Consider the following 24,646-nt stretch of genomic DNA (forward strand, 5'->3'; position numbering starts at 1 on the left):
GTTTCCTGTCCTGTCTCCTAGCAATAGAAAATAACAAATGAAGACGGCACAAATGTTTAACTTGGTTGTAACTGTCGATTGATTTCTATATCTTTTGTTCTACTAATTGGGATTGAAAACAAGATTTTGACAGGAAAAATCTCAGTATGAATGCTTAAAAAAATTAGAAAACTTGCATACAAATAACCTGAATACTCATATATCTCCACATATTAAGAGGGTTTTCATTCTGCAGCCTAAAAAAGGCACACATGGTGGTACACTTGGACTAAGTACATTCTTTTTATAATGCAAGACTCCTTTTAGTCGAACAAAATATTACTCAAAGAATAAATGATTGAGTAATTTTACTAAGGAATACTATACATACGCATGCAGGCTTAAAGGTGGGGTAGGTACATTTGAGAAACCGGCTCGAGATCGCTAGAATTTGAAAATACACAACCGGAGAAAATCTGCCACTTCCTTAACCTGTTCCACTCTGAGCCTGTTTTTCAGGTCTCAGGCTCGAAAATGACATTCCCAGAACAAATGACCATATCTTCCCTTCTAAAAGGGTTAAATTAATAATCTTTTTTCTCAAAGTAATGATAAACCTGTGAGTTGGATGTAGAAGTGTCAGAATCAATATAAATGTTTTTTATTTTAAAGAAAATTCAGATTTTACATGTAAATTATAGTGTCCGTCCAAAAATTATTTTTTACAGATAGTGAAAACTACCCTTGGATGATGGGTTAGTAGACTAAAAGCTTTAGGAATCCAAAGTACAACATATAATAAGTACCCTGTATCAAGATTGATGCAAAACAAGTGAAATTTGACCTTTTTAGAGAGATTTAGCCAAAAACTGGGCCATCTGGGGTCATTTGGGTGGATTTGACCTATCTCTGGCCCCCCTTGCTCGATCTGGTTGGTTGACATACCCTTGTGACCGTTAGAGCCAATAGAATCGAAGGAGGAGGCTCCCACCCAGACAGGTTGTAAAGAAAAAATGTGGCCGCTTCGCGTGTGGAAAGCGAAACTAAACTGGAGGAATGTCTCCTTCTGGAGTTTGGAAACTAAAACGCAGTTGTATTGCTTATGGATTATCAGAAATAATTTCAAAGAAGGCACAGACACATAGGATGAACCTATGGATTAACTGCAGCATCGTTTTTTTATCGTTTTAATGCCATTGAAGACCACTTTTGACCAAGGTAAGCCATATTTACATGTTTAGCTTCTTAGCTCCACATGTGATGATGTACGCTTTCGTTGATAGCGTCGCGAATGTTTATCACTGAGTGTTGAGGTGGGCACCGGTAGATTCAGTGTCTCCAGGACACCAAAAAAGAGTGTTTGGTTGTGCATCTAGGATAAGTAATAAGGGAGTTATGAGTGAGTTTAAGTGCCTTTGTCGGTCCCGTTTTTTCGATCGAGGCTAATTCAGAGGCTGAGTGCTAGCATTGTGGGGTTTTTTAAATTTTTTTTTTTAAAAAGATCAGTTAGCTGAGTTTCTTCCCGTTACATGGATATAACACATTCATAGTTTTATTCAATATTAAGATTCCTTAGACGTTGTTTCCTGCAAATGACGCGTTTATCCGCCCGGTACCGGGGGGAAGGTGTGAAACAGGTTAAGGCCCTGACACACCAGGCACTCACCAGAGAACTCGCCGACACCCGACACCGACAGTTCCATCGACGAGTTCTCCTGCGTATTGGCCGTGTGTCGCACTGGAAATCACCGCAAAGACTTCAGCCGAGCACGTACGAACTGCGCATGCGTGAGTGGCAATAACTCTCCTTACCAGCAGGCGGCGGTAGTGTGTATTCGTCATTCAAAATAGGCAACAACCGGAAGACAGAGAAGAAGAACAGACTGATATAAACAAACAAATAGCATGTGCGTTCCATTTTCACTCTCGTCCATCGAAAACATGTTTTAGAATATAAAAATACATGAATGATGAAATGAGCACATAAAGTGCAGACATACTATAAAATCACAGTTAATAGACCTGCATCTGATGATCGCAGTGTTCTGGCGGGTGTGTAGTTTATTGAGTCAGCAATGTAATAATGGTCACTTCTTGCTAAATTTACGATGAGATGAAAAACCGGACTTGACCAAACAAATCACGGAGCTCTCAGCAGAGGACAGCCGGGGACGCTCCCGCCGATATCAGAGATGTCCCTGCTATGTGTGGGAGGTAAGAGAGGACATTTAAGGGCTATGTTTGATGTCTTTAAGTATCACCTGCTGGGGTTTAGCTGCTGTCTTGTGCCTTAAATCGTTTGTTTACGTCCCTCACTTCCGTTTCGCCTCTCATTTGCTAGCTGAACAGCTGATCAGAGTGGTTTCTTGGCCCAATAGCTTGTGTCCGACACCCGGCCGATTCAACATGTTGAATCGGCCGGGTGTCGACCGTGAAAGGCCAAATAAGGCGTGTTCACGGCCGAGGGTTCGGGACACACCAAATTGACTTTGGGCGACAAGGAACCCGTTTTCGCCCAACAACGCAAGACGGCCGATATCGGCCTGGTGTGTAGGGGCCTTTACAGAGCCCCTCCAACACACACGAACGCGCACATGACCAATGAGGACACGAGATAAGTTTGTGCCCCGATGGAAGGCTGACAGGCAGGTAGGCCATCCAGTTATTTTAGCCGGGCCGGCTAAAATGATTGGTCGTACTTTTTACAGTATTACAGCTTCCACAGATGACATTTTTTTATGGATTTTTTGTCAAAGCACTTAAGATATTCATTGCTATCGGGATGTTAAGAGCATTCCATGGAATATAACAAAAAGTGTATCTCGAGCCGGTTTCTCAAACTTACCTACCCCACCTTTAAGATGAGATTTATGAGATGTATAATTACCTCAGAAGAGAGTGCATGAAGAGGACTATGGAGAGGAAGAACAAGGAAAAGCCACAGCCGACCTGGGTGATCGTGGTGAGGTTCTTCAGGTCAGAACTAGATATGGTCACATTCGGAGGAGCCTGCAAAAAGAGCAAAAATTAAACTTTCCTCACAGGGACTGGCATTTGTAGTCAGAATGGTGTATTATTTTTATTAAGGAGCTGTGAAATGTAAGTTCATATTTGTATGTAGTGTCTCTACTGTGACATGTCTACTTGCTTTAATGTTCAAAAAGGTCTTTATTTTTCTCATACTGCCTGTGCTGCAGCACCTCTTTTCACCCTATGTCTGAAACCAGAGCCCAGTCTGCTCTAATTGGTTAGCTGGCCAGCTCTGTTGTGATTGGTCAACCGCTTAGAGATGTCCCGCCCCCTTAGCCTGTCACTTACAATGTGTTGGAGCGCTTTCCAATAGAAGCACGAGTGTTACATAGTGATGTCACTATGTTACAGAAGTAAACAAAGACACTTTGGGATTTTAGCCTTTGCAGACCATTTACATGCACATAAACCTAAATAACACACTACACAGGAAAGAAAAAAAAAATAAGCATAATAGGGACTCTTTAAAGGAAAAAAAGGCGTGAATACAGAGTGCAGTCTAGATGATCATACAGAGGAATGTCCAAATATGTTTGGTCCACAATGAAGATCAAGATCAGTATGGTATGAAAATATAATCAAAGACGTACCAACAAAATAGCAAAAAATGTCAAATGCGAACACTGGCACGTGATGTTGTTCCCATCTTTTATTGTCTCACACCCGTAATCGGTCCAGTTTGGTCGGCTTCCTTAAAGACAGAAACACACGAGTAAACAGTGAAGAGGTGAAGCTGCTTAAACATTAAACCCAGAAGTGATGTGAAGTGTCTTTATTCTTTTATGTGTGTCAGACAAAGAATAAAAAAGATTGTTTTGTGTATTGTTTACTGAATAATGTGTGCAGCTTCCGAGTAATGATGCCTATTCGCTGTTTATGTTGCTGTTAAGGTTATAGTTATTTTCCACAGCCCTCATGGGACTTGTTATAGTAGATAAGAGAGATGTAACTATTAAAATGAGCATTATTGTGTCCCAGTGTAGCAGTAGGCCATGGCCGTATGACTCTGAAACTGGAGCAGCCAATTTGAATTGAGCCATCGTTATTTGTATAATTAACATGTGATTTTCCTACTGCGACATGTGAGAAAGTCTTATGAAAAAAAGTCCCTTTACATAGACAACCATTTTATTTTGTGATATTTGATGTTCTATCTGCTCTTCAATTATGGGGCAAAGCAGCGGTTACTATCTGCAGCCTTTGAACCAACGAAATTACACAACATTTCCACTAGGAGAAATGGGCTGTTTGCATGTTTTTTGGCACATTTGTGGGTTTTTATTTGCATCGTTTTTTAACTTGCAACGCATTTCTCCATTGTTTCGGGCCATTGTAGCTCATTTGCACCTGTCGGTCAAAGCCATTAATACAATAAAAAAATAATACTTGAGCCAACTTATTACAGAGAAACATCAAACTGCACGGATCACATTTGGTTACAAGTAAAGGATAGCGTGCACCATCACTCACAGGTTTTATATTGCATTTATTTCAAGCAATATCTTATATCAACTTGCAGATAAGTAAAAGGACAATACCTTCACCATTCCAAGATTGACAAGAGGGATATCCTTCCTGTAAGAAAAACATCATGACTAAATGGATGGTTGACAAACTCAAGTATATCTTCAACGAGGCACTTTTTTGTACTCACGTAGGTAACGTTCCGAAAATGGATGGACATTTTGTCTGTGAGATTGGAGATGGTGGTTCCCATTTCAACTGCTAGGACTTCATTGCCTAAAACAGTGCTGTTCAGCTCATCCTGAAATAAAAAATAAAGCAACATGATCAAATGTGTGGGGTGCATTTACTGTAAAGCCGCTTTCACACCAAGTACTTTGCCGTACTTAGTTCCCAGTACTTAGTCCCACCGAACTCTTTAGTCCCGGAACTGTCCTAGTAAATCGCGTTCACACCTTAATAAGTCCCTTAAGCATGGGCGGCGCCAGGATTTTTTTGCTGCAGTAGCTTAGCAGTTGCTATATGACAGCACGGTGTTGCTAGTTCATTTTCAAAATAAATAAACAAACAATACCAGTGGGCCAAGCACGAGCCTGTTCATATTGTAGCGTTCACCGCTATTCAAGATCACAGATTACGAGCCTTCAATGTCGAAAACGTTCTCTTTATTTTATGGTATTGATAGCCACAGCCACGCCTTACAGAACCAATCAATAGTATAACACTCATTATGACTTTTCCCCACACTCGAACACAACTCCTACCGTCTCGTACTCCCTCCACACACACCGGAAAACGCACACACACACCTGGAAGGGGCGGTCTCTCCCTAACTCCCACCAACAACATTGCCTAAATAACTTTACAAATGTACTAAACTCTGCACATCTGATAACTGAAATAACTATTAACTTGGACACGCTACAATATTATCATTAATATTTACATTAAAACATTCCTTTGACACTTATAACATTACTTTGCAAGGTAAGCACAACCAAAATAAGTTTGTAAAAGCAGAATTTGAATCCTACAATATTTGTGTATAATACCATTACACCCTAAGCGTACAAGTACACAATAGCGATCGTTCACTGTTTCAACTGGCATGCTGTGGCATTTAACCTCATCACCACACCGCAAACAGACTGACACACACACACACAGGGTTGTCCGGCTGGACCGGCTCCGTTGGAGATCGCGGTCGTTTACGCTGACTTGTAAGAAATCTTTCCATTTTCGATCTGTGTTCACATACTGAGAATTATAACAACATTAGCCAAGTAACAGTTTGCGCTTTAACTTACAACGACCCCTGATAGATCTCGCGAGAATGTGTATAAATATATATAGATGCATTTTCATAACAAAACAATGGGGTTGCTAAGCCGTTGCTAGGCCAATTGTTACCCTCTGTTACGCCCCTGCCCTTAAGGGAGGATTACTCAAATGAAGCCACTGACGTCACTTCTTCTTCTTCTGCGTCCCGGAGTCCGGGGGACTCCAGGACTTCGGGTGGCAGTAAATCGCCACCCGAAGTCCTGGGTAAATCACCAGAAGCGCCGGCACCTCCTCATCACTCCACCGCTCCCACGTTTTATTTTGTGTTGCCATAAGTTAGGGTCTCTCCATTGGTGAGCTCGGCTAATGCTAATAATGCTAATGCGAGCAAATCAAATGGCGACTTCACAAAACTTTTGGGAGTTTTACGGGGCGTGGTTTTGCAATTCGGCCAGCCAATCAGAAATTGGAACCTTTTTCTCCCCAGGAAAGTACCTGCTCTCTAGCAGGGACTGAAAAGGGGGGAAAAGGTTCGCATGAACTAAGTTCTAGTTCCAGATCTTTTTGGTGTGAACGCATCCCAAATCCCAAGAACTATCGGAACTATCCCTGGGAAAAGTACTCCGGTGTGAAAGCGCCTAAGTTGAGATATTGGTACTTACCGAAGCCAGATTGTTGAATCGGAAAAGAGCGGCAAATGGAACTGTTATGTTCAAACTCACAGCCTTTTCAAACGCCTCCTTGGACACTGACACACTTCTGGAAAATTTGCCGAGATAATCACTGTTTTCTACTATCTGCAGGGAAGAACAGAACAATTGTGTTGAGTCCTGGATCCAATTACTATGCATGGAATTAGTATTTAGATAACAAGTATGTTGGATTGGTTTTGATCCTTCTACTTCACTCTTGGAAAGAAAACCAGTAAGAGATAAGGTTTATCAAAAACTAAAATGAGAAAACTTAATAAACTAAACAACTTTTTTCACCACTCTCAATTAAGCAGGTGGCCGAGATAATCACCATCATCCCGAAACATGGCCTACATTCTTTCTGAAGTTCTTAAGGAGTAGAAACTGTAACACATGCAGGTAAAATAAAAATGGTGCACCCACATTCATGCTTTCATTTGGGGAATTATAAGCGAAACTGATTTCTTCGATGTCCACGGGATCCGGTATCTTCACTAAGACTCCTGAAATTCCTTCTGCCACAGACACCGCAGCAGAATTCCCTTCAAAGGAGTTGATGAAGTCGGCCATGTTGTTCATGATTTCACTGTTGTCAGATGGAAGAAAATCAAATGTATTCAGAATATAGAGTTTCAAACACGCTTACCCCTAGATTCCACCGGGTCCGTCTGCGGCGCGTTACGGGCGCGTTACGGGCGCGTTACGGGCGCGTTACGGCTGCGCCGCGGTGCTCACGTCGCGGCGATCGTGGCGATCGCGGCGATCGCGGCCACTCTAGTCAATGGGTGCTATTCCACCACACACGGCGCGTTACGGCTCAGAAGCGTCCCAGAAGCGTCCCAGAAGCGGCTCGGCGCAGGGCTCCTCTAAAATTAGGATGAATCCTATTTTTGACGCGGCGCAGTCGTAACGTAAGGTCGGGCAGGCAGAAAGTGGAACGTTCAGAGCATATATAGCATATATATATATATATATATATATATACACACAAACTAATTTTGCAGACCCTATCCCTCCGTAGTCTTTCAAGTAGGAGGAATTGCCAGCGTTCTCCTCCGGTTTACAGGCACTGTATAAATTATATATATAGAATAATTATGATGATGAATGCATTTTTTTACCACTAAAATACAGCAACACATCTTTGATTCATGTCGTGTATAACTGGAATATTACAGTTATTATTAACTTTGTCTGTACAAAGTAGCCTGTCCAGGAAATATGCCCAAATCAAGAAAAACTGCGAGCCGGCAGGCAAGACGCTCCGCTTCTGAAATGCTTCTGAAACGCGCCTGGTAGGGTATGACGCCGGAGGAGGCCGGACCAAAACCGCGGCGCAGCCGTAACGCGATGCAGACGGACCCGGTGGAATCTAGGGGTTATAAAGGTCAACACCTGGATATACACATTACATTATGTTTGACATAACCCTTGCATAACGGCATAACCTTTGACAATAAAAACCAAGATGTGTGACCACATGGCCATATCAGCATAACATTATCTATTATATCAATACTTCAATCAAAAGCTCTGAATTCAACAATGTAGTTTTTACTCTTTTCTACCTGTTTGGGCATTGCTGCTGTGATATGGAGCACTGCAGTGTTTGAAGAAATGCATTTAAAAATGATTGTCATTCTTATTATTGACAAACTGTAAAAAAAAAACAAAAAAAACAATCCCTAGCATATATTATAGGGTAAATAATTTGTATTTCATGAGGGTTTTTTCAAACTTACTGGCATTAAAAGTGTAAATGTTCTCAAAATCTGTGAATATTTGGTATTTGTCTCAACACTGATGTTGGTTAAGATATTTTACTCAGTGTTTATGACAATATTTTTGACATATTACTGTCCTGGGAGTATCTTGTATGGTTAATGCTGCAATTATGTCTGGAAGCTGTGACTTCCCGGAGTTTTGACAGCAGTTACAGAGTTACAGTTTTTGCATTTCTATTTGTGTACAAACAAACCAGATGTTAATGAGTTACCGTTAGATGTGCTGCAAGGCACATTATGATCTCTGGAAACTTTACAGTAGTGTTGTTTTCTTTTTATCTCACTATCATACAGTGGCGGCGCCAGGGTATTTTTGTTGGGTAATCTATGGTAGTGCTAACCCATACAGTGGTGGTGCTCAAGTCAGTATTTGCAATTGAATTACATACACGCTATATCGCACCCCGTGAAACAGTGAAATGCCACACGTGAGGTTTAGATTATTTCCCTTTCTCAATCAAAATGGAACTGTATGAAATAAACGGCACATTTGTCTTATAGTAAATAAAAAGGGATCACTGTGAACGGACATATGATAGTACACGTTGAAGATCCAATAGGGATACTGAATGGCGGTTTCGATTGATCTCAATCAGTAAGGCATGACGCAGACCCAACGTTTCGTTGCTCTGATTGGCTGTAGGTCTATTCAAATTGCATTCGGAGGCATTTCGATCTGACCGCGGCCGCGCTGATATTATAACGCCAGAGAATTTCCACACCTTTAGTGTATAAAACTCCCCCACTACTTAGACTATTCCTTGCACCCCTCTTCTATAAGCCCGAATGGTCTCAACCATATTGCATCAGTAACATGCACTTGTTGTTACAGCAGGATCAGTTTGTGTGTTGTGGACACGACCCGTATATTTTCGCAATCCGTGTTCTCAACATTTTGCATTTAGCTTATTATTTAATTGAATTTGCTTACTTTAACATCACTTTTCATGGTGGGGCTAAGGTGGGGCTAAGCCATTTCTTGGTATGGCTGTAGCCTACCCCAGCCATACCCTGGCGCCGCCACTGCTATCATATAGAAAGCAAGCAAAAAAAAAGAATGCTTCCTTCAAACAATTCCTTTAACGATTTAATGCAGCGTGTCTTACGCAGCTTGGGCAGCATCGACTTTTCCTCCTTCTTCATTTACTGTTACATTCATTTTAACATGTGTCCCAGGCTTTTTCTCTGGATTATCACATTTGACGCAGTTTTCGGTTGTATTTGTGAGGTTGATGATGTACTTGTCCTTGATATCTGGATCTGCAAGGAAAGGAGTTTAATTTCAAGCATCTGAGTCAAAGATACTGCAGCGGGTACCAGTTTGTGCCACTTTAAGCCAGTTTTAACAGCATGATGATCATAATACTGGGCAAAACAGACAGAAATCAGGAGACATTACACATTCATACATTATATCATACTTTTGCCAGTGGTGTAAGTACATTTAATCAAGTACGTTACTTAAGTACAATTTCGAAACAGTAGAACTTTACTTAAGTATTTCCAATTTGTGCTACTCTGTACTTCTACCTCACTACAATTCAAAAGGTATACATTGTGTACTTTTACTCCACTACATTTATTTAATACCTTTAGTTACTTTGCAGAATTGGATTAATGATGTGAAATATAATAAACACTTAAATCAGACTTTAGTTCCACCTGGAGTAAATTCACAAGCTACCCTGCAGTATACAAAGTCATTCAAACTAGCTGCACCTTTACCAGCTTTCATAACACTTTAATGATCAATAATTATAATCAAAACATGATATATATATATTATTTGAAAATGGGCCAATCTGCATACTTTAACTATATTTTGATGCCAATACTTTTGTACTTTTACTTGAGTAACATTTGCAATGCCAGACTTTTACTTCTAACAGAGTATTACTACACTGTGGTATTTCTACTTTTACTTAAGTACAATATATGAGTACTTCTACCACCTCGGTTCTTTGCTTATCTGAAGGGAACTTACCAAGTTTGCTGCAGACTTCTTTATTATATCTGGTGTCTTTACATATCTTCTTTGTCTTCAAACATCTAACCTGGCAAGGTCCTATTAAGGAAAACAGTGAAGAAGAAAAAGGCACACAATTATAGAAGCACATCACTTTAGAAAGTACACATGTGAAATGATTTAAACATATAAAAGTAGCTTGAAGTTATCAAATCACTTGGAGTACCTGGTTCTACGTGGGATGGTAAAGAAATGGACTTTGATTAAAAGTGACGTTATTTATCATTCCAATGTTTACATTAAGTGTGAGTACATGTTTATAAGTTCTATTTTCACCATATCATTTTTGCAGATGAAACTGTGAAAATGAATTATCTTACCTTCGCCAGAGTAATTGTAGGTGCAATTTCGATTTGGATCTGTGAGAAAATGAACAGTAACACATTAACTTTGCATCTTCTTGCAAGTGTTGCATTAGGATTATAAGGGCCAAACACACACACACACACACACACACACACACACACACACACACACACACACACACACACACACACACACACACACACACACACACACACACACACACACACACACACACACACACACACACACACACACACACACACACACACACACACACTGTTATGTCAATCAATGTAGTTGTGTAATATCACCTGTCATATTAGTTAATGTAGTGTTGCAGTGACTTCCTGTCAGGACATACAGACCGAAATTCCTATTGGTATGCCATTTTGAGATGAGCAGTAGATGAGAACCATCACGTTGAACCATTCGGGGCCATTCCTCCGGCAAGCATTCTGTTGAATAACAACAGACACACAGTTACATTTTATTCTGTAAAAAATACGGATGTGAACTTGTTTAAAATGCAGTATGTGTTTGACGAGCGGTTTTGACTCACCTGGTTGAGATGTGTTTTCTTGCAGAAATACAATGCAACGGGGTTCTGTTGAGAAGTAAAGAAAACAAAATGCATGGTCAAGTTTATTTATTCATCAGATTTAAACAAATGCTCTACAAAAACATTAACAGAATTAAGACTTATAGTACAAAAGCAACACATTTGAAAATGACATGAAATACATTTAAACAAGTAGTAATAATAATAATAATACTAAGCAGACATTTAAGAGCCCATAAATAAGCACAAAAACAAGATCAAATAGAATCGGATAGGTAATATACATGAATCCCACTGCTGTGTAAGATGTAGTTGTGTGATATAATAAAAGGCTGCGGATAACAGAAAACCCTTATTTTTAAGTTAGACTTACTGTTCTTGAGGGCATTAGCAGTTATAAACTCCTCAAACCAAGAGATAAACCCGTTCCCTGGAGACAGAATTGCAGCCGTGTTATTTCACTCAGTAAATCCACATTTCTCATCTCTTCCTTACTTTTTCACAATAATTCATAGCAGTAACCCAAACATTGAATTACATTTTAACAAAATGTAAAACGATACAAATCTGAATCTCCATTGGCAAAGTGTAATAGATCAATCCTCGTTAGCCATCAATTGATCAAATAAAATGTGTAAATGTTATCATTTGTTCCAAATGCAATAAACTAAATGTTACTAATGCAATTCATTCAGGAACATAGCATTTACAAACAATATATCTTATTAAAGATTGTTTTTTTATTGTTGTATTGTCTTGAGTTTTCTGTTTGTAGTGCTCAGCTGAAATTCAAACTCCCCATAGTGGGACTGGGACAATATTTTAGTTTGTTTCTAATGCAATAAACATGCATAATTTCAACAAAATGTAAATGTAACCAGTGTGATGTCGTCTTATACTTAGGACTGTAACGCTTAAAAATATATATTTATTGTTGAATTGTCATGTGTTTTCTGTTTGTAGTACTACAATTCAATGAACTGAAATGAAATGAACACTTTATTACTTACAGTTCATGGCCACACAAGTGATCTGACCTTATGATTTAGACTGGTGGCTCACTCAGTCTTTAAAGCATATCTCTGTCAGAAGTAATTACTATCATTCCTAATAAATACACTCACCTGGAAGATCTTCCATATCCTGGCTCATGTCTCCTGTACATTCATTACCTGTAGGTGATACATTAGTGATTTTAGATTAGATTAGATTCAACTTCATTATCTTTTCACAGAGTTCTATAAATATAGAGTACAGTACGGTAAATAATACGCTGAATATGAACACTAGATATGTAAAAAATGGCAGATGTCAGGGTGCAAGGAACAGTCCAAGTGGGGGAGTTTTATACAATATGTGTAAAACATAAAGATAAAAATGTTTTAAAAAGTTATTGTTTAATGTTTTAAGGAGGTGAAGCTACTCAGCCAATCAAATCGGTGCAGTCAGTGAGTCAGCACGATATAGATTCAAACACACACAGAGACGAGACAAGAGGAGAGAAACAGTCGGAGTAATTTCAAATGGCGGAAGGTAGACAGCGAAAACAGAGCATTTAATGACATTTTCTCTTACTGGACCTCTTTGAAATGCAATTGAATACCCCTGCATTATAGCAACAACAACAATAATAATAATAATAATAATAGCAATAATAATTGGGAGGGGGGGCGCGGCTGTTCTTATGTTCTCTGAGGGGAGGCTCACCTTCCCACACTTTGAAAACCCCTTATATAGTACAATTTACCAGTTGGAGCAGTGTTTCCAGAAGGTTGACCAGTGACTTCCACCTCACACAGTGTCAGGATTTTTCTTACTCCAGGAATTACAATGTTTACATACTGGCCTTCCATTCCATTGCAAACAAATGTTGTTGAGCTCCCAGCTGCGATAGATGAGATAACAGCACATCTGGTGAAAGAAACAGGAAAATATTAGTAAATTATTTAGATAACCAATTCTATCTTTCTCTATAACCTTCAGAGGAAAGGTAACATTTGTAAATCTTGTATAAGGCAGATAGTGCTGTTACATGGGATTGGCGTTGCCCTTGTCATAGAGGGAATTCCCAACGCGGATCTCAGCACCATTGATCCTTCCGTGGCAACAGGGGTCTCCTCTGTTGGTGATGGTGACATTGTTGATTTTATATCTCTTTAGGAGGTCAAGTCTCCACCAGGGTTTTTTTTTTTTTTAATGTGTGTGTACAGGATTCCTTTCCATATTTGCTGGCACGATTTCCATCAATGGCTCTTTCGGGGACACCCTTCGACCACACGGAGGACTGAGTCACTTTTCCACCTTTAGCAATATTAGTAGCTGAACAAAGTAACAACATGTGTTATGAAACATAGTTTGAGTTAGTCACAGAAGTTGTACCTGTATTCATCTGACCAGAGATGAAAATGAACAGGCAGTTGCCATATTTTATTTAACTTTTCGTGTGACTATTTGCTTTCTATTGGATCCTTTATATCAGTGGTTTTCAAAGAGTGAGGCTATGAAGGTAGATATGGTGCAACATGCAAGAGCGTGTAAAACCTGATGTGAGCACTTGCAGAAAAAAAATCTGAGCTTGTGTGCATACATTTACACTTGTATAAAATATCCACAAAAAATGAACCACATTTGAAGTCACAGAAGAAAAAATAAAGTTTTTGTAGCTTGTAGAAAGAAAATGAATTATATATCTTTAAAATATCTTTTCCATTACAACTGTAACTTGGTTATTACAACCTCTCAAATCAGTCATTATAACTTCACGAATCTGCTCTGTGGCAGTATAAATCGACAAATCTGCGGCCTTGACTTTTGCTACACTTCTTGCGATGAATGTGTCGCTAAACTTTAGCGACACATTCATCGCATTCACATTCAGAAATGTGATGAATGCAAGTGTAAATGTATGCACACAAGCTCAGATTAATTTTTCTGCAAGTGCTCACATCAGGTTTTACACGCTCTCGCATTTTGCACCATATCTACCTTCATAGTTTACTCCTAACCTTTTACAGAAGTGTAGATATTCAAAGGCAGCTTACATAATGACAAATATTTTTAAATGTATATTAAAACTATAACAAAACAACAAAATACACAATATTTAAAGTGGACCTATCATGCTATATTTAAATGATATATTGTAGGGCCATACCTATATAAGGTATATTTATACGTTTCTGTTTTCAAAATACCAAACAGATCATGCATTTTAGCCATGCCTCATTTCGCTCCATTTGCTGTTCTCCAGCACTGTTTTTGCAGGGGGCTGATTCTGTGAGCTGCAGCTGACCACGTGGAGAGGAGAGGGGAGGCGTGCTCTGATGAAGTCAGAAGAGGGGGAGAAAAATAGATCTCCGTCCTCCGTGTTTTATTATATTATTATAGGCCTATAGAGTCGTTATTCATTTGTTTTAAAGCTCAATAAATAACAAAGAAGACCTTTGACTGGCACTTTTCTAATTTTGTCCGGAAGATTTAAACTTTAACGGACATCTTGACCGGCGAAAGAAACTGAAACTGAAACTCTGCCGCACGGTCCCCTCGTTCCTTGGAAGAGGCGGAGAGGTGGGTGTTTGTCATCTGCTGGTGGACTAACCGGAGAGAATTACAGTGCTTGCCTCGACGGGGAGGGATTGCATTGAATTAAAGCAGCGGGAGCAAACGCTTGCCTCGGGGAGGGAGAAAAAAAGCCACAGCGGAGAATAAACAGAAGGGTAACCATGGTAACCATGCGCGGGAAGTCTTCTTCGCTGCTTTTGTGGCAGACTACAGCGCCACTTACAGGCCTGGCATATGTACTACAGCGTCTCCAGCGCTTTCGAGCGGCAATGGCCGGCCGTGGCCCAACCCCACATTCCCCTGATAGGTGGAGAGTTGGCCCAATAGCCGTAGTGCCACTTTCCTGACGTCAGGACAGTGTTCAAATCTGGATCAGTTTTTATCAGATCCGTTGCAGCCCCTTTTTTAGAGATTTGGGTATGGAGGAAAATAGAGAGGGTTGTGTTTTCTGACACTTGGTGAGTTCCCTGGAACACCGGGGACACATATTCATGTATAAAAGACGTACAAAAGTGCATTTTGCATGATAGGTCCCCTTTAAGTACATTACAAATAAACATTACATTATCTTCACTCATCATTGATACTAAAACATATGCTGCTGTTCCCCATTATTTTACCAGTCTATAAATATAGCTTTTAGATACAAATAAAGCTGTAAATGTGCACCCTTCCTTCCAGACTTTATTAGGATGTTTTAACAACCACCAACATCTACTGTTATTAAAATGTTTATTATAGTTTAGACTCACCATCCTTCCAAACGGTTCGTGCATCGGTGAAGAAATTGAAGCTGTCTTGAATAATAAAATGCTTCTTTGTCCCCTTTGCTAAGCATTTTTCAATTTTTTTCAATTCCTCTTTCTTTTGGTTATCGCAGTCACTGGCTAAATAAAATCAGATAACAAGTTAAAAATTGCCCTATTATTACACAATTTGTTTTACACATTATAATAATTATAACAGATTAGAGGATTATGTCCTCTATTTTCATGATTAAATATGTCTAGAGAATATTTCAATGTGATATTTGCTGGACTTTAGTGTTAGGAAATCATGTCAACTTACAAACAGGATGAATCCACAGCAGGCCCGCAAATAAAACGCAAATCTTCCAGCTCATGATCTTTCAATGGCACTAAGTCTCGATCAGGGTGCGGGATCCATTCACTGCTGCACAGGACTTATAACAAGTATTGTTCCAAATTAAAGCACTGTTTCTCCAACAAGACACATCTACTTTAACTCCTACCTCTCTCTGGTTGAGTCCGGTCAAAGCAGCATCATTTACCAAAAGCAACTGTACCGGATGGCCACACTAATATGTTGTATGACTGACTTTGCATAACTACCTGCTGCAGGCACAATCATTTTGTTTTGCAAATTCACAGTACCTAAAAATTCCTGTGTGCAGAAATAAGCAAAATATCCTGATGTTTAGATAAACATTTAGGCACTATGTAAATTAATTCAAGGAATGAATAGTGGTGTTGATGTACAGTAGTGTGTGTGACAAACACTAGTATCTGCTTTAAAATAAATTAAATATTAAAAAACCTTACACAAAAACATTCGATAGAAAAAGATTGTATCATTTTTGTAATGTTTTTTCAAATCAGCTAAATTGTAAATATTCAAGTTGTGTGTTTTATTAATTTACTGGGCTTGGAGTGTTAAAATATATCCTGTATATAGCCAAAGGAAGGAAAAGGGTGTATGAAAAGCTGTGGTATCCCTTACTTGCTAAAATCTTAACACCAAGTACATAGCCACGTCGAAATTGTTGGAGCCCTTAGTACTTATGTTTGTCTTTTTTATCAATGTATTTAATAGATTCATTTATATTTTAAAGCTGCAGAGTAACACGTATCTAGATATCTAAAATAAAGTACAAGTACAAGTACCTACATTTTCTACTTATGCACAGTACTTGAGTAAATGAGCTAAGTTTCCTTACTACTGCATGTAATACGTTAAGAGGTGGGAGAAGTACTTAGATGTGGTACTTCATTAAAAGTAGAAGTACAAGTCCTGCATTCAAAATGTTACTCAGGTAAAAGTACAAAAGTATTAGCATCAAAGTATATTTAAAGTAATAATAATATATATGATATGTTTTGATTATAATTATTGATCATTAAAGTGTTATCAAAGCTGGTAAAGGTGCAGCTAGTTTTAATGACTTTGTATACTGCAGGGTAGATTGTGAATTTACTCCAGGTGTAACTAAAGTCTGATTTAAGTGTTTGTATTTCACATCATTAATCCACATCTGTAAAGTAACCAAAGGTACAAAATACATGTAGTGGAGTAAAAGTACACCATTTGCCCCTGAATTGTAGTGGAGTAGAAATACAAAGTAGCATAGGCCTACAATTAAATACTCAAGTAAAGTACAAGTATCTCAAAATTGTACTCAAGTACAGTACTTTGTACTTAGTTACTTTCCATCTCTGTTACTTCCTAAACCTGTTCATGTATTTAAATCTTCTGCGCTACACCTCAGTCCAGTAAGTGGCGGTAATGCACCAGATCGTTGCTTGGTAACCGCCATGAACCTGAGAGAAGAAGAAGAAGAAGGAAAAGATGGCGGAAGTATACACAACAGTCACCACTGTTGTCACCATAGATATATATAAACAATATAAATGTTTATATATATATCTATGGTTGTCACTACCCGATCCGTCCACCTGCCCGATCGGTACTGTGCATGTGCGAGATGGTCCGCCATATTGCACAACTCCGTACGGCAACCCAACTAGGACACTCACACACACACACACACACATAATATATATTTATTGTTGTGCCTTTTTATTTGCTCGTATTATGATGGGATATGGTTTAATTTAGTAAATGGTTGTGCGTTGTGTGTGAAAAATGTATATATCTAAAAAGTGTGTTGGTGTATGATCACATTTGTATATGAAAATGTCTGAAGTTAATAAATACATTCTCAGTGTTCAAGTCAATCACTGACGATGCTTACGATATCATAAAATCTAAGTGTTAATGATTGTCAGTAGAGATGGGATGGCAGAAGGTGCTATATATATATATATAATTCCAAAGCTGGTAAAGACCTTTCAAATTTACCAATAATAGTCATATAAGAAAAGTACTGATCTAATAACAGAGATTTGTTATTGAATCAACTTTTTGTAATTTTATTTCATTTTAAATAACATGAAAGACATTCACAGTTAATGTAATTAGATATACATTATTAATGCCATACATTTTTGCATAAATATTTATTCAGTATGATAGCTGTCTAACAGAAGTTAAATCCATTTCTCACTTATTCTGACAATGTACTTAACCCCAAATAAAAGAACCCAATAAAAATAGTTGTTAAATAATAGTGAAGTCACGTTGTAATAACAATAACTCATCTCTCTCGGTTTTTTTAGTTTTCTTTGTGTGCTTTGCCAAAAGCCACTGTGTCAAGTGTCCTAGTTGGGTTGCCGTACGGAGTTGTGCAATATGGCGGACCATCTCGCACATGCGCAGTACCGATCGGGCAGGTGGACGGATCGGGTAGTGACAGTGACAACCCTGCTGCAGTAAGCATGACTACATGACATTGATATTCAGTGAGTAAACAGCAAAATTACAGAACATACATTTATTAATTGAGAGAATGTAATGCCATGCGAGATTTGCGCTTATCTTTATTCAACCATGTGTTCCTGTATTAGTGTTTTAACCGCTTGTGTATAATTAGAGAACAAGGTAATATTTCTCAATGACACCACTTACCACCAAGAGTGTATTAATTGAAAGTTCATGTTCCTATTGTTAGGTCTTAACCAAACTCAGCCTATATTACTTTATCAACTCCCTCTGTCAACTACAGCCTCCCATGTTAACTCTTAAAAGTTAATGTTGACATTTTAATTCCACACCAGTTCAACACATGCATTTACTGCAAGGCATTTAGTAAATAATTAAGGTTTACTGACTTACTAGTGAACTTTACACTTAACAAGCTTGTAAAATCGGTTGGAGTAGTCAATACTGTGTTTTACCTGCAGACGCTGTCGAACCAACTTCTTTGAAAGACAAATATAAGATTAAAACTTCCTTTAAATAAGTATTGAAGTAAATGTGGTGTATGCCGAATACCACAATGGACCCAGACGGATTGAGAAATGGCTCATTTGTGATGTGTGTGGTGTGAATAGTGACGGATATGAAAGCAAAACGTTCATTTGTCGTTTTTTTAAATGAGGGCTGGCCTAGTGGATACTTATTAAACTGGACATTGAATTTCCCAACTTGATGTACTGACTTTGGACATGCATTGTGTACAAGTCTCACACAAGATGTTATTCATGATGCAGAGAAGACATTTAACATAACACCCATTTAATATTGAATGATTAACAGAGAAATTGGATTTTGTAACAGTTGCTCCATTTCAGAATATAACATATTTAGATGTTCAAGTAAAATGTACAATTACCTATACCATATATGAGAGGATTTTCTTTTCCAGTATACCCACAACTAAAGATTGTAATAATTATCTACAACTTCAGATATTTTCCATGTAAGTTGATGATCATCGGGTCCTGAAAATGTAGTTAAAAAAAACTTGATAACTAATTGATTTTTGCATTTAAATCACATTAACCTAGTTGTTATAGTCCTTCGATAAATACATACAAAATAGTATTGTGTATATATATTTTTTAAAACACTAATGACTAATATGTCATGGAAAATGCCTATTGCAGTATCATAAATCCGTACATTGTGCAGCTTGTAGTCCCTTATTATGTGGACATATGCTAATTGTCAGGTGTATATGTGTCTACTGTGACATGTTCACATGCTGCAGCTGCTCTTTTCACTGTGTACTGTATATGCACACAAACCTATACCACACTACAGGAAAGGGAAAACTCATACAAGTACAATAGGGCCTCTTTCAGCTTACAATCTTCATCCCTCTCAAGTCCCTGTTCGTCTTTCAGGGTTTTATTATTTTGTCTCTAATCTATTGCTGTAGGGGTTTTCAAAGATGTCCAGGTTGCTTTTGAGCGTGCTGCTGCTGGAGTTTGAACCCTGAGAGCCACTGGCTGTCTCTCCAGAGTGGCTGCTCCTGTAGTAGTAGATGAACAGGAAGAAACCTGCCAGGTGACAAACAAACAAAAAAGACAAGTTCAACATATGAAATGTATTTGTATTGCATTGCTACTTTACACTTATTAATCTGTCTGTTTTAATTGTGTTCATAATGTGCTTTATCTAAATGTGAACTATAACACTACTGTATATTGTGTTTGTGGCAGCAATGTGTGTGGTTGCTCATGCATTGTTCAGCACATTGTACTTCCTCCTGGATGAACAAATAACATTTGCTTGCTTGATTGCTTGTCAAATATTACATATTATTTAAACCACCATAACCATCATTACAAAACACTTTGCTATATAACATGTGCAATATTATTATTATTAATAATGTTCGATAAATAACGTGCAATTACGTAACTACCACCTCGGTTTTTGCACTATACTAAATACTGTTAATATTTACATTAATTATGTGACCATCTATGTTTCTGTAGATATTGAATTGCTCCTTTCACTGCACTGTTAGTGTACAGTTTTATTATTATTGTGCTGCTGTGTTTATTGTATTTGTGTAACTCTGGCACAACAATTTCCTTCGGGATGAATAAAGTCCTATCTTATCTCTTATTTTATCTAAACCAGCATAATACTGTTAATTTAAATCTAAAAACGAATGTTTAAATTAGGACTCAAGTTGTTTTTTTAAATACAACAGCAATAAATAAATAAATTATCCTAAAATTCGTTTTTTTAATTTTTTAATTTAACCTTTATTTAACCAGATAAAAAGCATTGAGATACAATCTCATTTACAATGCTGACCTGGCCAAGAAGGCAGCAACGTTACACATTTTTACACATAACACAGACATGTAAAATACAGAGAACACAACTAAGTAAACAAAAAAAAAACGAAAAGCAGTCACTACATTGTGCACATTTGGGACAGTAAGAAAGGTACTACTTGATTACTGCAAGAGCAGCTGGTGGTAAGGACCTCAGACAACTTCAATTGAAAACATGCTATAGGGACAAGTGCCGTCAGTTTAAGGCGTGATTGAAGGTCATTCCAAGACCAAGGACCATAATGAAAAAGGCTCATTTTTCAGCAGGAACCTGGAACCGTATCCAGGCACTGGATCTGAGGTTGTAAGAGTCACAAACTGGAGCAAATCTGGCACATATGTAGAGTGGAAGCTTACCTAAAATGGCTTTATACGTTAAAGTGGACCTATCATGCTATATTTGAATAATATAGTGTAGGACCATACCTATATAAGGCATATTTATACTTTTTTTTGTGCAAAATACCAAACAGATCATGCATTTTAGCCATGCCTCATTTTGCTCAATTTGACAATTTTTAGCTCTGTGTTTGTAAGGGCTGATTATGTGAGAACAGCACCATCTACTGGCCTGGCATATGTACTACAGCGTCTCCAGCGCTTTCGAACGGCAATGGCCGTGGCTGTCTCCTCCTGATTGGTGGAGTTGGCCGAATAGCCGTAGCGCCACTGTCCTGACGTCAGGACAGTGTTCAAATCTGGATCAGTTTTTATCAGATCCGTTGCAGCCCCTTTTTTAGAGATTTGGGTATGGAGGAAAATAGAGAGGGTTGTGTTTTCTGACACTTGGTGAGTTCCCTGGAACACCGGGGACACATATTCATGTATAAAAGACGTACAAAAGTGCATTTTGCATGATAGGTCCCCTTTAATAAAAACCAATGCTGCATCCTACGCATGGTAAGTGAGGACCATCCAGTTAGGCTATACAGTTTGCAATGATGAGTCCTATAGGGTGCATTTGATATGTAACGCAGTGCAGCATGGTAGAGTGGGTCAAGTTTGGCCAAAACAGTGGGACAGGCAAATCTATAAATGGTATCACCGTAGTCCAGCTGGGGCAGGAATAAGCCAGAGACCAACCTTTTACGGGAAGAAGCTGAAAAACAACATTTAAGTCTGTAAAGGAAGCCAAGAGTGAATTTCAATTTCTTAGTTATTACCTTGGAAAGAATTGAGGATGGTGAAAATGTAGTAGGCGGGGATCTGGAGCACACCGTATGCAAAGAAGGCAAAACCCCAACCGATACCCAGCATGCAACACAGTCCCAGGATGACCCCAATACTATGGCGATTTGTGGGGACTTGTCCGTTTCTCTTGAGACCAAAGAGCCAGACCATCATGACGATGAAGGCGGTGAAGGTGAAGATGAAGACCAACGCATAGTAGCCTATGTTGACGATGTAGTGCACGTCAATGTCCGTTATCCAGCACCTTGGAAAATAACGATATGTCAGTAAAAGAAGGGAAACGTGGCTGCCGTTTAATATAATAATAATATACATTAATATATATGAATAACTATGTTTACAAAGTGCTTTACATACTAACAAAGGAGGGAAACATATACAACATACAATTAAGAACACTGCATAGCAAGAACATAGGAAGTTGTTAACAAATAAAACTCTATAAAATGATGTTTTAAAAAAATGCATTCAGTTCCTTAGGTAGCATTTTTTGCACATTACAGGTGCCCTTATACAAAAAATGCAATGACATTTAGTCCTGCATGAACAACTGATCCTCTATTATAAGATGCTGGACATTAAATGTGAATCCACACACTCACATGGCCACGTTGTCTTGAGGGTTATCAGTGTAGATCACTTGTTCACCATATTTTCCTAAGATGAGCAGGACAGTCACAACTACACCTGGTAGTGCTGGAAATGGAGAAAGAAAGTGACCCATCATGGTGAGGAGAAATAAACGCAATAGTAGATTCTAACTGGTCGAAGACAAGCACATCTCAAAGTATATTTGTGTAGGGAGGCTGTGGCTCAGTGGATAGTGTATGGGCTCAGAACAGTCTCATAATATACACATGCACACAGAAGGATTCACACTTGTATTTCCGGATCCACACTTGTGTTTTTCAATGCACACACAAATGTGTTCCGTTTCATATACATGTAAATAAAACCCAAATACAGAAAAAAGTTTTACATATGTATTTTTGATCCTCACATATTTGTTTTCCGTTTAAATCCCCTGAACCTGCAAACACAAACCGCTTTCTGTGCATGGATCGCTGTGCATTCGTGTGTGGGTTTTTTGAGACTCCCCTGACGGTGACCCGATTCGTACTTGTAATTTTTTCTATCTATAGCCAATCAGATGTCTCCTCAATTCTAAGCCAATTACTTGAGCGCGCCCCCACGAGGGTAGATTTATTGCGTTCATGTCACTTCATATACGCATTTTGCGTAGTCCGGAGCAGGGTTTCCGCGGACAGAATTTAATTTTACCGGACAAATTTGAAACTTACCGGTCATGTTTCAATAATAATAATAATAAGAATTGTGTAGCAGCGTTTCCGTTAGGTAATTACCGGACTATGACCGGATAATAACACGGGAGTAAGGATCATCTCTTTTCCTCTCTCCCTCCCTCTCTCCTGACAGCCCGTCAGTTTCTCATGCAGCTCGCTAAAACTTCACTCGCGTTTATGTCCATATCGATCAGATCCAGCTCTCCTGATCGGCCTTTATAGAGAGCACCGATCAAACTATTAAGAGTGAATATCGGCCGATAATGACCGGCGGGGCTCCCCCCGTTGACAGTTCACTGTCTAGCACTGGCTTCGTAGTGCACTGATCGATTAGGCTAAGCTAACCTGTAGCTGCTCCCTCCACACTCACAACAACTTCATACAGACATAAATAAAGCAGCTGTATTCGCCACACAGGAAACACACATTTAAAACAGTTTTGCCTGCCGTTTTTGTGTACACACTACACAAGCATTCATTAATGGTTCGGAAAGTGGCACTGTACCTTAATCATATAAAGGCTTGTATTTGCGTGCATTTCCTGCTCGGAAAGTGGCAATGTACTGAGAGTGGAGGTGTCCTGAGATTAGCGCCTGCAGACAGGCTCCATGGACCTGTCACCTGTCAGCTCCGGACAGCGCAAAATGCGTACATGAAGCGCTACGTCATGAACGCAAGAAATCTACCCTCGTGGGCGCGCTCATGTGATTGGCTTAGAATTGAGGAGACATCTGATTGGCTATAGATAGAAACAATTACAAGTACGAATCGGGTCACCGTCAGGGGAGTCTCAAAAAACCCACACACGAATGCACAGCGATCCATGCACAGAAAGCGGTTTGTGTTTGCAGGTGCAGCGGTTTTAAACGGAAAACAAATATGTGAGGATCAAAAATACATAATATGTATTTTTGATCCTCACATATTTGTGATAGTCGGACATGACAACCTGTGCAGCCCATGTATTGATTCCATCTGATAGCTGCTATAATAATACAAAACAAAACGTCTGCCTGCTCTCCACAATGATCAATGACAGTGAACGGATGGTCAAAGTAATACAAATAAACAGAATCACACGAAGCCTGGTTAGTGTTGCCTGACTTTGTAAAGTGTGTTTTTTTGGTTGCGTTCTAGTCACTTTGCTCAGCGCTACTGCTTGTTACAACTTTCATTTTCCGTACTCGCCATAAACTGTTATTATGGCTCAGGTTAATCTCGCCCCCTTCCGACGTGAGCGTGGTTCTTGGTTCTTGCCGGGCAGCCAAGTGGGGTCAGCTAAGAACCGGTGTTCGGTGTTTAGAGCCGGCTCCGCTGTGGCTGAAACAGGAAGAACCAGAGCTAAATCAGGCTGAGTGTGAAACAAGAGCTATTGAGTCAGTGTTGCGGTGCTGTTGCTTTGGTCTGGATCTGTGAGCTAACCACGCCCCGTTCATTTGCATATAAGAAATGGAAATGTGTCATTATGAAATACAAGTCCCCTGAAATAAATAAATGTGTCATTATGAAATACAAGTCTCTTGAAATAAATAAATG

The 24,646-nt window shown here is 38.9% G+C and overlaps 2 protein-coding genes across 5 annotated transcripts in view; both read right to left on the reverse strand.

Annotated features, from left to right (window-relative positions):
* Window positions 1-16,001, reverse strand: part of LOC117486960 (adhesion G-protein coupled receptor G1-like) — a 29,006-nt gene extending 13,005 nt beyond the window's left edge. Inside the window, 18 exon segments of the mRNA XM_034135566.1 lie at window positions 2,867-2,988; window positions 3,600-3,700; window positions 4,548-4,584; window positions 4,664-4,774; window positions 6,417-6,551; window positions 6,870-7,032; window positions 9,337-9,490; window positions 10,215-10,295; window positions 10,577-10,615; window positions 10,874-11,017; window positions 11,122-11,166; window positions 11,495-11,551; window positions 12,246-12,293; window positions 12,869-13,032; window positions 13,154-13,314; window positions 13,316-13,440; window positions 15,435-15,569; window positions 15,751-16,001. Of these exon segments, the coding sequence (XP_033991457.1) occupies window positions 2,867-2,988; window positions 3,600-3,700; window positions 4,548-4,584; window positions 4,664-4,774; window positions 6,417-6,551; window positions 6,870-7,032; window positions 9,337-9,490; window positions 10,215-10,295; window positions 10,577-10,615; window positions 10,874-11,017; window positions 11,122-11,166; window positions 11,495-11,551; window positions 12,246-12,293; window positions 12,869-13,032; window positions 13,154-13,314; window positions 13,316-13,440; window positions 15,435-15,569; window positions 15,751-15,805 (1,877 nt within the window). The 5' untranslated portion in view covers window positions 15,806-16,001.
* Window positions 16,002-19,655: 3,654 nt separating this feature from the next.
* The window catches only part of LOC117486959, a 46,984-nt gene continuing 41,993 nt past the window's right edge, over window positions 19,656-24,646 (reverse strand). For all 4 annotated transcript variants that reach the window (XM_034135562.1, XM_034135565.1, XM_034135564.1 and 1 more), the window contains 3 exons: window positions 22,409-22,502; window positions 21,779-22,050; window positions 19,656-19,823 (listed from right to left, as the gene is read on the reverse strand). In XM_034135562.1, coding sequence (XP_033991453.1) covers window positions 19,675-19,823; window positions 21,779-22,050; window positions 22,409-22,502 — 515 coding nt within the window. In that variant the 3' untranslated portion in view covers window positions 19,656-19,674. The remainder of the gene's footprint in view (window positions 19,824-21,778; window positions 22,051-22,408; window positions 22,503-24,646) is intronic.

Source organism: Trematomus bernacchii, unplaced genomic scaffold (genome assembly GCF_902827165.1).
Source record: "Trematomus bernacchii unplaced genomic scaffold, fTreBer1.1, whole genome shotgun sequence".
NCBI classification, from domain to species: Eukaryota; Metazoa; Chordata; class Actinopteri; order Perciformes; family Nototheniidae; genus Trematomus; species Trematomus bernacchii.